Raw genomic sequence first — 13,884 nt, 5'->3', positions numbered from 1 at the left:
ATTGGAAGACAGTGGGTCTTGATAATAAGGTTAAGCACACGATGATCGATATGACTGAACGGCCTGGATTGACAGTTCCAAGGGCCCATCCTCTTAATCTTCTCCCAATTGCCCGCTTGAATCCATTCAGCACTGTTGTCGACTAGGATGTCAACCTTAGTACGTAAGCCCATGTATAAAAGTGCATGAGATACATCAAATCACTATGGGTTTAATCACAATAAGGCAAGTTGTGGTGTAGTAAGAGATTTATTTGAGTATTCTATATAGAGAGATTATCCGTTAGGATTCTCGTGACTTAGCTGATCCCATGTGTTTTAGAATAAGGCTTAATTTGTTGTTGTTGTTGGTGGTGGTGGTGGTGGTGGTGTATCAATTGGTATTTTATGATCATAATTTTAAAACTCCAAATTTGTGCAACTTTTCAAAAAATTTGGAAGTCCTCAGCCCAAGAAGTCGAGAACCAAGTGATAAAGTGCAACGAGTTATTCAACATTTTGAAAGGGGAACACCTAAATATATGGAGAATAGTAACTTTCTTTCGAAAAAAGAAAATGCTGGAATGACACAAACGTGACAAAAATGATGTGGTGGCGTGCACATTGTCGACAATAAACTTCTACGGATCTACCTCGAGATTCATGAAATATAATCGCAAATGATTTTATTGATTTTTGATGAAAAGTAGATACAGATCTCAATGTTTCCTTTGATTAACAATCAAGTACAAAAATAGTGATGATGGCGTATGTAGCTTTTCTTCTCTCTGAGCTTTGCGCTTTATCGACTGAGAATGATGCTTTGACGTTGGCTTTGCTTTATGTTTGATCTTCTATAGAGGCTTCTGTAGATTTTCTTCTCCTCGGACTTCGCACATTATCGGCTGAGAAGGTTTTCTTGACTTTTGGAGAAGGATTTTATGCTAGATCTTCTCTTTAGTCAAAGTTTGGATTTCTGAAGAACCTTGCTTTGTCTTTGGAGGAGGGCTTGAGAGCTTCTTTTTCTCTAGAGGGAGAGCTTTTGTCTTCTGAGATAAAGTTATCCAGATCCCCTCTCAATGAGAGAGTCTCTTGTATTTATAGACTTAAAGGTAATTTAGTTTTCTAATTATATCCCCAACTTAAAGAGGTCTAATTGATTTATTTAAAAAGTTAAATTTGTCCAAATCCAATTTTAAGGATTTTATGGATCATTATTGGGCCGAACTCCTTTGTTTGGATGTAGGGCCCAATATTTAATGTGTGGATCACTTGATTTTTATGTAGATCATGGGCTTTATCTGCGAAAATCCTAAAATCCAGGCTTGTAAGAGGCACGTTTCCATTTAATGGACTCGATTTGGATTTGAGGTCCATTAATAAAATTAGGGACTTTTATTTATACAATTTGTAAAGGCCTCCTCAAAAATTTTTGGTGCCTACAAATGCCCCCTCAAGGATGTGTTCTCGGATGTGTAACTGACGATAGCACGTCCTTGATGTCATTTTTTTAGTCAAGTCAGAGTGATTTTGACATATTTGAGTTCTTTTACGAATAATCATCATTCTTTTCCAATTCGAAGAGTATTGTATTTTTCTGTCCACGTCAGGAATTGAGTTTAAGAATCGTGAAAAATCCTAAAATTTGGAGGAGACTATCCACGTTCGAATTCGCCTTGTAATCTGCGTGAAGGTTGGGTAGATGATCCTGCAGATCCTTCTCAAAAGGGAAAATGGCTTTGTTTTTCTCATGTTATGATAGATGGTCATTCAAGAGGAGGAAACATTTCATCTATAGAGTTGAAGCTTGTTGTGCACACACCGATAACCGGTCCTTTGAAGGCATAGGATACAGAAAGGAACGTATCACTTGATATGATTGCTTTAAGTGAATATCCTCCAACAACTGACTTACTCCCTAGAGATGAGATTGATACATAGCGTCAGCCATCTTTATGTCATCCTCCACATCATGACCAAACTTGTAATTGTCCACAGGCTATTTTGGCACAGAAAATCAAACAACGTTTTACTCAATGGAGTTCAGATATTGAACCTCGAGGTGACATTCGATATCTCAGTGATTTTTGGGACTGGAGTTTGGATGTGAGTCATAAACTACAGAGCAAAAAGTCAACAGTTTCCCTTGGTGAAGCTATATTTGCAGCTAGTAAAGAGTACAGTCATCCCAATGGCATGTATCGGATTTTATGTGAGTTTTGGTGTCCCGAGACTAACACTTTTGTGACGGGTCATGGGGAAGTTGAAATTTCTTTATGGGAAATGCAAAAGATTTCTGGGCTTTCTATCACGAGTGAGTATTATGAAGAAGTGGTACTCAATTTCGATGAACTCATGGGTTGCAACGGTATTCCAAGGCTTCCCCTTACTTGCCAGTATCTGTTCAAGACATATGCTTTACTGATTTTTGAAAAATGGAGTGATTGTGTTAGCCATAATGAATGGCTTGATTTTTGGTACACCAAAGCTGAACGAATTTATAATCCTCATTTGACGGTAGAGTACAAAGAAATGGCAAAATCATTTTACTTTGATCGTAGTTACCGTCAGCATCCCAGAACAAAATTACGAAGACCTTTTTCCTCTCGAGTTACTTTGGCTAAAAGATGTCGTAAAGAAGGAGAAAATCCATTTATCAAGCTCGATTTTTTTGCAAATCAGAATGTTGAGGATGAAGCTATGATAGCTGCATACCTTTCTTTGTGGTTGTGTCATTTTGTTCTTGATCTTATTTATCCAGGCACTTTCAAGGCAGCAGCATTGATGGCCCGAGGTACTACGTTCAGCTTGGTACCTCTACTTCTGTGTTGTCTGTATAAAGGTCTAACTCAGACCTATTGGGGTATGAAAACACAAAAAGTTGTAAGTGCTTCTACGAGTTATTATTCCCTTTATTACTTATTTGGGTGAGTTGGACTTCATTTTCTTTAAGAAGTATTTGGTAGCATTGATGCTGACTTTGGACCTCCGTATTTAGTTCGCACAACTGGTATTTCCAACTCATACTTTTATTGGGAAGATAGTGCTAAAGATGTGAGAGATGTGATCATCGCCATGGATTCTAGTGATTTTAAATGGCATCCTGAGGAGATTTGACCGCCAAAAGGTCATAGAAGGATACGAACTGATGATGGTGATGATCCTTCTGAAGTTCAAGCTTTCGTGATAAGCTGTCGTCCTGGATTTGTAATGTTTCGATATGGTAATGTTTTCGAGGTGGAAATCTATAGCCCTCACAGGTTTGCTCGTCAACAAGGCTTTCGTCAAAGTATTCCTGGAACTCTGATTCCCTTCATAAGATCTGTGGATGGGATAGAGTTATACAGTTTATGGTTTTCTTTGACTCAGACCAAAAGTCGAGTCAACTTTTTTGTTCCTCCAAAAGTGCTAGACATGAGCCAACAATTTGATAAGAGTTATAGAGATTGGTAGGTTCAAAACGTAGTGCCTTATTTGGATGCTTTTGATTTCCGCCTTCTTGAGGATAGCATCTTCATTCCAAGCTTCAATTTTGATGAAAAGAAAGGAGTTGAAAATCCTGATGCGCATCATACTTTGCTTGCCACAAAAAAACCTTCTCGAAAAAGAAGAATAGAACATATGCGTATTGATGAAACGCAACAAGCCATTACGGAGCCTAGATTGAAATTACGTTTCAAAAAACTACTACCAATGCCAGCGACTACTCAAATGGAGCAGGCCAACATTCTTGGGGTAGATGTAAAATAAGTTGTTCATAGATCAAGTCCCGTGAATTCTTTGAAGCCTGTTACTCAAATTGAGCCTAAAGATACAAGTATGACTCCAGATAGGCAAGAAGCTGAAGTTGAGAATGATGTGTCTCCTAAGAAAAGTAATTTTACACCTTTTTTTCTTTGTTGCGAATTTCACGTTTCTTATGTATATATATATATATATATATATATATATATATATATATATATATATACATAACTCTTTGTGATTTAATCGTTCTCGCAAGATCATCAACCAATATACCCTCCATTGCTGATTTATTCGCCTCAGAGAATTTTGTAGTCATCCCTGCCTTCTCGGGTATGGGAGATGTTTGGAATGTCAGTCATCTTAGTAGGGGGATTTCGAAATTGGTTGATACTGAAAATCCCTCAAAGAGTGATGGGGATGAGGTTTCTTCATGTCCTCATCAAAATTCTCATGATACTCCATCAACTTCAGCTACAAATACAGCTCCTGTCACATTGGCATTACCTACTTCTAATAAGTTGGTTGACTCATCTGTGATTGTTCTGAAGTCACCTGGAATGCTTATTGTTTCTACTCAAACTCGACAAGCTTCCTTACATGATAGTGACATCGACTTATGCGTTCAACAAGCATTACATAAAGCTCGTGATAAATTCCTTCAATCTAGAGTTGAGTTGATGCTCAATATTGGCTTTTCCAACCTAAGAGAGTAGCAATCACTTCATATGCCTACCATTATCTCTTCTCTCAAGGATGCTTTCAGACTTGATCCTATGCCTTTTGCGAATTTCTTCGAATCGCTTATAACTGGAGTAGAGGCGTATCTTTCAAGATGAAAGAAGGCTTTATCATCTTTGTCAGCAGATGATAGGGATCTTCAGTTATTTGTCTTAGATCAGGAAATTCAGCTAAAACGTCAATCAATAGATAGTTTTCGTACACAATTGACTGAAGTTAAAGAGAAAGAAGTTGAACTGACTAAACGAGAAGTTGAGTTAGAAATCGAGTTGACTCAGATCAGAGAAATGCTACTACAAGTCGCTGCTTCTAAAGAATTTCTTAGTACTCAAGTTTAGGAAGAGGAGGAGCCTCTACTTACTGTTGAAGCGAAGTGTACTCGTCTATCTAATGCTCCAATCATTGATGATGATGAAATAACTGCTTGTGAAGCAAAAAGAGAGTCTTTGAAGAAGAAGTTTTGGAACCTTACTTCTTTATATTAAGCTTATTTTTTTTTATTTTTTATTTTTTATTTTTTATTTTACTATATCGGACTTGGGAAATTATAACATTGTTTATTTCATTTGAAATTAATAAAATTCCCTTATTTCCTTATACGAGTATATTATATTTTTTTTGTTGATGTGGTTGAACTTGAAGTAACTTTACAGGCTGCCTATGTACCCAAAATGGGATCAAACCATAATGTAGTTCAAATAATAATGCTCTAAGTTTTGCCTATATCGCTTTCTCGGGTTTTCAATCTAGCGAGCTCAATTCTTTTTTTTTTGGACCGTTCACAATTTTAACTCATACGGGTCAGGAGTATCATGTAGTTTAATCTCGTACGATAATGAGCATTGCTAAACAGTTTAGGCTCGTGCCGAGGAGCAATATCAAACAGTTTAGGTTCGTGCCGAGAAGCATAATCACACAGTTTAAGCTCATGCTGGGGAGCATTGTTAAACAATTTAGGCTCGTGTTGGGGAGTATTGTCAAACAGTTTAGGCTCGTGCTAGGGAGCATTGTCAAACAGTTTAGGCTCATGCTGGGGAGCATCATTCTTTCAAGCATAGTATCGTTTGAAAAATTTTCCATTGATTGGGCCAAGACGTAATCCTTCTAGTGTTACAAGCAGATATGCACCATTAGTGTATACTTCTTTCACTACATGAGGCCCATCCCATTTTGGATCAAACTTCTTTCCAGAACGATGTGAGAGGATGATTGGTCATTGTACAGCGAGAACTAAATCGCCAACTTGAAAAGAACGTGGTTGAACTTTCTTATTGAATGCACGCGACAAACGGGCTTGGTAACATTCTAACCGTTGTTGTGCTTCCAATCTCTTTTCGTCCAACGCTTCAAGTTTAGCTAGACGTAACTTAGCATTCTCATTGCAGGTCAGACCTTCTTGGATCGCAATCCTTAGGGAAGGTATCTGACGTTCCAAATGGAGAACAGCTTCAACTCCATAAATCAATGAGTAAGGTGTGGCTTGTGTGGAGGTGCGGTTTGAGGTTCTGTATGCCCACAATGCTTTCCCAATTCGTTCATGCCAATCATTTTTCAATTTTGAAACCACCTTCTTAAGAAACTTACAAAGAGTTTTGTTGAATGCTTTGGCAAGTCCATTTGCTGCAGCGTTGTAGAACATCTCTGCTTAATATTAAACTTCATGTAGAATTGATCCATTAGTGTATTGCTAAAAGATTTTCCATTATCTATCATGATATATCATGGAATGCCGTAACGGAAGACGATATTATTTTTGATAAAGTCGACTACCGTTTCTTTCTTAACCTCTCAAAGGGGAACTGCTTCAGTCCACTTAGAAAAGTAATTTGTTGCAACAAGGATATAAACATGTTGTCTTTATGGAGTTTCAGCCCTGACTGATGTGAATCGCATACTCCAGAGTGTACTTCTTCTAAAGCATCTCGGATTTCATCATCTCCAAGACATCTCATTAAGATATCGTCGAAAGAGCGACGATATAACTTATTGTTGAAATATAAAAATCGAGGTGCCCTACGACGTATTTCGATTTTGTGTTTTAGGTCGTTTAGCAGTTTCTCATGCTGTAGATAGTCAATAAGTAGCTGTCTCCAATCTTTGACTTCGGCTATTTCGACAGCGTTTGCTTCGTGAAACTCATAATTTTCATCTATCAAAGGAGGTAATACCCACCTATTGCAGATAGAGATACTCATTGTCTTTCCTTCTTGCATAGCCAAATGTGCAGCAAGACTAGCTAAAGCGTCAGCTTGCTTGTTTTCAGCTCTTGGTATATGCTTAATGATGACGTCTTCGAATTGTCTTACCAGTTGTACAGCATAGTAGTGATAAGGCACTAACTCATGCTTTCGAACATCATACTCTGTTGAGAGTTGGTTAATGACAAGTTGTGAGTCCCCATACACATAGAGTTGGTGTAACTTCATCTCCAGCCCGAGTTCTAAATCAATGATCAGAGATTGGTATTCTGCAACATTGTTTGAACATAGCTTCGTCAAGGCAAACGAGAATGGTAATACTTCATTTTATGGGGTGATAAAAATTGCACCTGCCCCCGCTCCATCTCTTCTAGTTGCGCCATCAAAGAACATTATCCAAGCTGGAAGCACATCAATAAAGAATACTTTTTCGTTGGGCAAGTCGTGAGACAATTCCCATTCAGTCGGAATAGGATGACCAGCAAGAAAATCGACTAACGCCTGTCCTTTTCCAGCCTTTTGAGGGATGTAAATAATCTCAAATTCTAATAAAAGAAAGGTCCATTTAGCTAGTCTTCCTGACAAGACTGGCCTTGTCATGATGTACTTGAGTGAATCAGCTCGCGTAGTGAGTCAGATTGTGTGCGATAACATGTAGTGCCAGAGTTTCTTTGTGGCAAAGATGAACGCTAAACATGTCTTCTCGATGGGTGAATAGTTTACTTCTCCTCCAACAAGATTTCGACTCAAGTAGTAGATTGCACCTTTTTTTTCATCATTTTCTTGAGCCAATAATGCTCCTAGTGACATTTCTTGTGCACTAATATAGAGAATCAGTGGCCTTTCAGGAATTGTGCAGAAAGAACAAGAGGCTTGAGAAGATACTCCTTGATGCTTTTCAGAGCATTCTCACAAGCTTCATCCCATTCAAATGATATATATTTCTTCAACAATCGACTGAAGGGATGACAACGCCTAGCAAAGTTTGAAATGAACCTACGAATGTAAGCAAGTCGGTCTTGTAGACTTTTGAGTTCATGAATGTTCTTTGGTGCCGGCATCTTTTGAATGACTTCAATCTTGTTTTGATCGATTTCAATACCGCGATGCCGAACCATGAATCCCAAAAATTTATCCGAGGTAACTCCAAAAATGCATTTTAATGGATTCATCTTAAGTTGGAACCGTCGTAATCTATCGAAGGTATCACGTAGATGTCGTAAGTGATCTTCTTTTTTCTTGGACTTTACTACTAGGTCATCAACGTAACATTCCACCTTGTCATGTAGCATGTCATCAAAGATTTTCTGCATAGCTTGCTGGTAAGTGGCACCAGCATTCTTAAATCCAAAAGGCATAATTTTGTAACAATATATACATTTTGGGGTACGAAAAGCCGTAAACTCCTCGTCTTTTGAAGACATTCGAATTTGATTGTAACTAAAAGATCCATCCATGAAAGACAAGGCTTCATGTCTTGTAGTCGCATCAACCATAAATTTTATGATTGGGAGTGAAAAATCGTCTTTTGGACATGCATTATTCAAGTCGCGAAAATCGACACATACTCGAATTTATCCATTCTTCTTTCTTATCGGAACTATGTTGGAAATCCAGGTTGGATATTTTACTTATTGGATGAAGCTAGCTTCTATCAATTTGTTGACCTCTGTTTCAATCTGTGGTATCAACTCTGGCCGAAAACGACGTTGTGCTTGTTTTATTGGGCGAACTCCGTGTTTAGCTGCAAGCTGATGAACAGTGATCTTTGGGTCAAGTCCTGGCATTTTTTTGTAAGTCCAAGCAAATACATCTCTGTACTCTTGTAGCAACTTGAGGTACTCGGATTCTTCATGCTGGTTTAGAAGAGTGCTGACGAACGCAGGACGCGACTCTTCAATTGTTCCAAGATTTATTTATTTCAAGTCGTCTACAGTGGCTTGTCCACCTTCTTCAAAGATCGGTGGAGTATTTTTGAGTTCTTCATCTGACGACGTAGAATCTTCTTCAAGGAATTCCTTAATGGTAATATGATTTATCGAAACGACATCTTTAGAATTGTCTATTCCAACAATTGAAGGTCTACTGTTGCTCATTTGATTTGTGAGGATGATGGTGCGTTGCTTCACAACCAATGCATTTGATATCGAGACCTCTAAAGTCGTTTGTCGTTTCATACGAGATGGAATAGTGTTATGCAAGCCACTTCTATCTTTATGCTCCACGTGTTTATTTTTTTGCTTAGGTTGATGTCATGATTCTCTTCGTATTTTTATTCCAACATTCTGACCAAGTCTAGATAGAACAGATGCACGAGATTTATGAATTTGTACATCATGATGATCATCTAAAGCACCCAATCGATCAAATACCGACGTGGTCGAGATGTGGCCACCAATTCGATCAAAGATCGATGTCCATGGAACTGGTATTTTTATAGACTCATCAATGATTTCTACTGTAGTATGTTGTTAAGCAGCCATCTTCATCTTAGAAATTCTGATTGGAGCTTCTAGCGTATACCCTAGCCCCGCTCGTGTGAATGAAACTTTTTCTCCAACTCGAACGAGTTTGACTTGTGTTGTAGTTAAACCATGAATTTGATTAGTTGGTAGTAGTTCACCCAATCGCACGGGTTCACCTTTTTCGTAACCAGCAATTTCTAATAACTTTGAAGTTTTAGGACCGAACTAACTTTCAAATTCAACCTTTCGCGATGTTGTTCGTGATTGATGTAGCTGGGATAATATTTTTCATGGGTGTCTTTATGACAAGATTTCCGAAGTGATGTAATTGGTAGGGTTAACTCTTCTTTTAGTATCTCCAATTCGACTTTAAAGACAGAAGGCTTGATCTTTAAAGAAATCTCTTCGAAAGGTGATTGTCCTGGCTTTCGTCGCGATTATGGTACGTAGCGAAGCATTGGGGTTGGCAATACAACTGTGGATGACGCGTCCACCATTGATTAACCCACCTTGATCTATCGAGTTTCTGGTTCTTGTTTCTTACTACGTTCTTTTTGAAGCAGAGGACTAAGAGAAATTTTCTCGGCATCCTTCGTAGTATGCTTTCCTTTGTCGGATTTTTGCTTACTAGAAGGAGGTACCGAAACTGGAAGTGCTTATTGAATGACATCCCTTTCAAAATAAAATTTCGCATCTGCAAAATACGTTTCTACCTTATCAAACGGTTGATCTTCGACTATTACACGCTTCTGCACACCATCTTCGTAATACTTGAAGCATTGATGTAACGTGGATGGTACTACCCCAGTTTCATGCAACCACGGTCAACCGAGAAGCAAGTGATATGAAGTTTAATAATCAATCACGTGGAAGAGCATTGTTGACTCCAAATCTGCAATAGAGAGCTTGACTCTTATCGTGCCGATCGCTCTTTGACCTCCTAAGTTGAAGCCTTGAATCATCAACTTATTGCGAGCAAGTTGATCCGATGAGATGCCAAATTATTTCATAGTACGAATTGGCATGATGTTGATCGCAGAACCACAATCCAAGAGGATTCTTTGAATTTTAGTTTCCCTCACATAACCTATAACATAAAGAGGCCTATTGTGAGGTCGAGACCCTAATTGGAGATCCTCGTCAGTGAAGGTGATTGTGGCTATACACATACTGTTTTATTGTGGATCTATGTCAGGTTGAACTTCCTATTTTGAATCAGTTGAGCTTTGCTTTGAAGTAAGCTGAACTTTTTGGAATTCACTGGACAAATCCAAGTTGACTTGCGAATCTTCTATTTCCAAGGTGTTATTGTATTTCTCAAGTCGTTGATCTCTATTACTGGAAGTAGTAGGATGTTCTTCGGACCTATCACCGACATCATCTTCTAGCATTTCTACTTCCACTTGATGACATGAAATCGTGCAGACTTCCTTTAAGAGCTTCTTGGGTAAGAATTCTAGAAGTGTGACTGGCACACGAGGAGGTTGCTGAAGGATGTCTGCGGGCGAAACTCGGAAAGTCTTCTTCTTTGTTGCTCTCTTTCGTTTCTTTGACCCTGTACTTAGTTTTGACTTTCTTCTATTTCTCTTTGGCTTTGGAGTAAAAAGAGTCGACACGTATGTATGACGTCTTTTTCGACGAGTGACAACTGTCCACCCTTCGTCACCAACTGAAGTAGACTGTGAGATACTCGACTTTGAATTTGAAGTCGGATGAAATTGTGGTCCTTGTTGAAGTGAAGTGAGAAATGTGATGATTTTTCTTTGATTTGGCCTTGCCCCCAGCGTGGGATGAGACTTTTCAACATCGGAATGTACGGATATGAGTTGTGATGGTTTAGGTAAAACTTTAGTGATCTGAGGAGATGAATTCTGCGTAGCATATTGACTTGTCAAGAGTATTGGATCAAAAGATCCAAAAGTGACAGAGGTCATGTTGGAAGTAGTAACATTTTCGACAAAGTCAAGTTTAATTTTCCCTTGACATGCCAAATCCATAATCTTCTCTTTGAAGACGAAACATTTTTCAATTGCGTGACTAATCACCCTATGATAGCGACAATATTTCAGATCATTGTCGCAACCTACTTCCTCGAGTCATTTGAGCATTGGAAGTTCAATGAGCTTTAATTTCAACAACTCTTCGAACATACCCAAGACGTCAGCATTAGGAAAAAGGTATTCTTTTGCCTCAAGCTCTTTGAGAGTTTTCTAAGCTTTTCCTTTTTCTTGTATTGAATCAGCTCGTGGCTGATCTTCTCTCCTTTTACCTGTGATCTTGACAGGTTTGCTGGTAGTGGTAGACAAGACTTCTTTAGTTTTGAAAGACTTGCCATCCTTCTTTTCTTGTTTTCGAGGCTCGCTTGGTCGTGGAGTCTAATGCATAGCTATACTTTACTCCATGTCGTGGGCTTGAGTAGCTAGCTTTTTGAAAGTGTGTGGCTTGATTCTTTTCAAGATGTAAAGGAGTTGCCAGTGCATCCCTTGAACACACATCTCGATAGCAGAAGATTGGGAAAGTCGATCCATGTAGTTGAGGGAAAGATTTATCCATCGTTCTATGTACTCGATGACTGGTTCATCCTTCCTTTGTTTGACGGCAGCGAGCTCCACCATACTTACTGTTCTTTTAATGCTGTAGAAGCGGTCGAAGGACACTCTTTCAATTTGATCCCAACTATCTATTGAATTGAGTTCCAAGTCGGTATACCAATAAAATGCATTACCACGGAGGGAGTGAACAAATTGTTTCACCATGAAGTCACCGAATGTACCGGCGTTATTGCAAGTTTTGATGAAATGGGCAATATGTTGCTTTGGGTAGCCTTTTCCCTCGAATTGTTGGAATTTTGGCGATTGATATCCCGTTGGAAGACGCATTTGTTCGATGTGTTGAGTGTAAGGTTTGGAGTAAACCAATGAGGACTGTGGCATGCCCCCATACTGAGCACGAATGGTGTCAGTAATCATTGCTTGTAGCTGTTGAACGGAAAGCGAAGCAACAGACCCCTGTAGTGGATCACAAGTAGCTTTTCATGAACCAGAATAGTCTGCTCGTTGTTCTTCTGCGTACGGAGCCGCATATGCTTTGGGGGTGAATCCTAGAGGACGTGAGGGTCCAGCACTCGATTCATTATCTTTGTCTTTTTGCTCCAAACGACTGACGAGAGTTGCAATTTGAATATCTTTGTCTTCTATCGCTTTTGTTAACTTGTTGATGGTGTCTACCATCTGAACAACTTGTTCCTCCATCGTTAGCGCTCCAGCTGTCATCACTGCTCTGATGGATGTGTGAATTTGTGACGAAGAAGTGATCGATAAAGATCCAGACGATCCCTCGCTAGACTTCGAATCAGATCCAGAATTGACAAGTCGTCTTCTACCACGTCCGCCCACGATTCCTTCGTGGTAAGTGCTGTTTTTGTGGCACGTTTCTTGGAGTGATGCTGGAGAGGCTCCACTAGCTTGATTCCACCAGTCTTTGTCATTGTTCGTGTCATATGATGATCGCGACTAATAACCTGATCAGATTCAAGATTGGAAGAAAGGATTTTCTTACCTTTCTCAGTAACAGCAGATGCGATAGTGTTGATGTTGCGAGATGTCATCGATGCTTTAGTTGATATTCTTACAATTGATTGAAAGATGAGAGATTGAGATCGTCCCACCGAGCGTGCCAGAAATTTGTCGACAATAAACTTCTACGGATCTACCTCAAGATTCATGAAATATAATCGCAAATGATTTTATTGATTTTTGATGAAAAGTAGATACAGATCTCAGTATTTCCTCTGATTAACAATCAAGTACAAAAATAATGATGATAACGTATATAGCTTTTGTCCAAAATCCAATTTTAAAGATTTTATGGATCATTATTGGGCCGAACTCCTTTGTTTGGGTGTAGGGCCCAATATTTAATGTATGGATCACTTGATTTTTATTTAGATCATGGGCTTTATCTGCGAAAATCCCAAAACCCAGGCTTGTAAGAGGCACATTCCCATTTAATGGACTCGATTTGGATTTGAGGTCCATTAATAAAATTAGGGACTTTTATTTATAAAATTTGTAAAGGCCTCCTCAAAAATTTTTGGTGCCTACACACATAACTGCAGATGCTTTTTACTCGTATCTCGCAGAAAAGCATCTACGGTAATGTGCGCGACACCCCATCATTTTGTCACCTTTGTGTCTCCGTTTGTGTCACCCCAGCATAACTCTTTGAAAAAACAAACAAGATACTCCTCATCATTTGCATTTGATTAACATTAACTCTTTTCTTTCCATGAATTTATCAAGATTGATCTTTGACCCAATTCTACCTCATAGGTTTTCCAAAGAGTTTTGTTCTTAAATATATCACCAAAACTTGGTGAGATTAGGGTTGTAAATGGGTCAATTACCGTTAGGTTCCAAAAGGAACCAGAATTGAAACTGTTAAATATATTGGTTTTGTTTCCAATTCTAAAATTAATGAGTTTTTGGTTTTGTTCCGGTTAAATGGGTACCCATTGACTGCCCTAGCTGGGAAATGTCTAAATCATCCAAAATCTTTTCACATCCTAGAGAAGAAACAAATATAGGGAACCAAAATGTTGAAATTTGTAATAAACATGAATTGGCCTAAACAGATCGAACAAAGGCCCGATCACAATCTGACAAATTTGGCAAGTTTGAGGTCATGGCTTGGTGCCATTGAAAGACATCTCTAGTTTAGTTGGCGTTGCAGTTTAAGCTTGAAGCATGAGATAGTGGC

The 13,884-nt window shown here is 38.8% G+C and overlaps 2 protein-coding genes across 2 annotated transcripts; both read right to left on the bottom strand.

The window, feature by feature from the left end:
• Positions 1 to 5,676: 5,676 nt before the first annotated feature.
• On the bottom strand, positions 5,677 to 6,102 carry LOC147393446 (uncharacterized). The gene has a single exon (XM_086455123.1). The coding sequence runs from the start codon at positions 6,100 to 6,102 to the stop codon at positions 5,677 to 5,679; it is 426 nt and encodes a 141-aa protein (XP_086311249.1).
• Positions 6,103 to 6,229: 127 nt separating this feature from the next.
• On the bottom strand, positions 6,230 to 7,261 carry LOC147393445 (uncharacterized). Its single transcript, XM_086455122.1, has 2 exons — positions 7,012 to 7,261; positions 6,230 to 6,930 (listed from the first exon to the last, which is right to left on the bottom strand). Exons 1-2 carry the CDS (start codon positions 7,259 to 7,261, stop codon positions 6,230 to 6,232), a joined length of 951 nt encoding a protein of 316 aa, XP_086311248.1.
• Between the last annotated feature and the right edge of the window lie 6,623 nt (positions 7,262 to 13,884).

This window comes from Akebia trifoliata, chromosome 10, assembly GCF_017979445.1.
Source record: "Akebia trifoliata isolate Shusen 1 chromosome 10, ASM1797944v1, whole genome shotgun sequence".
Lineage (NCBI taxonomy): Eukaryota > Viridiplantae > Streptophyta > Magnoliopsida > Ranunculales > Lardizabalaceae > Akebia > Akebia trifoliata.
The sequence above is the reverse complement of the archived record's forward strand: the minus strand, read 5'-3'. Positions and strand labels throughout refer to the sequence as shown.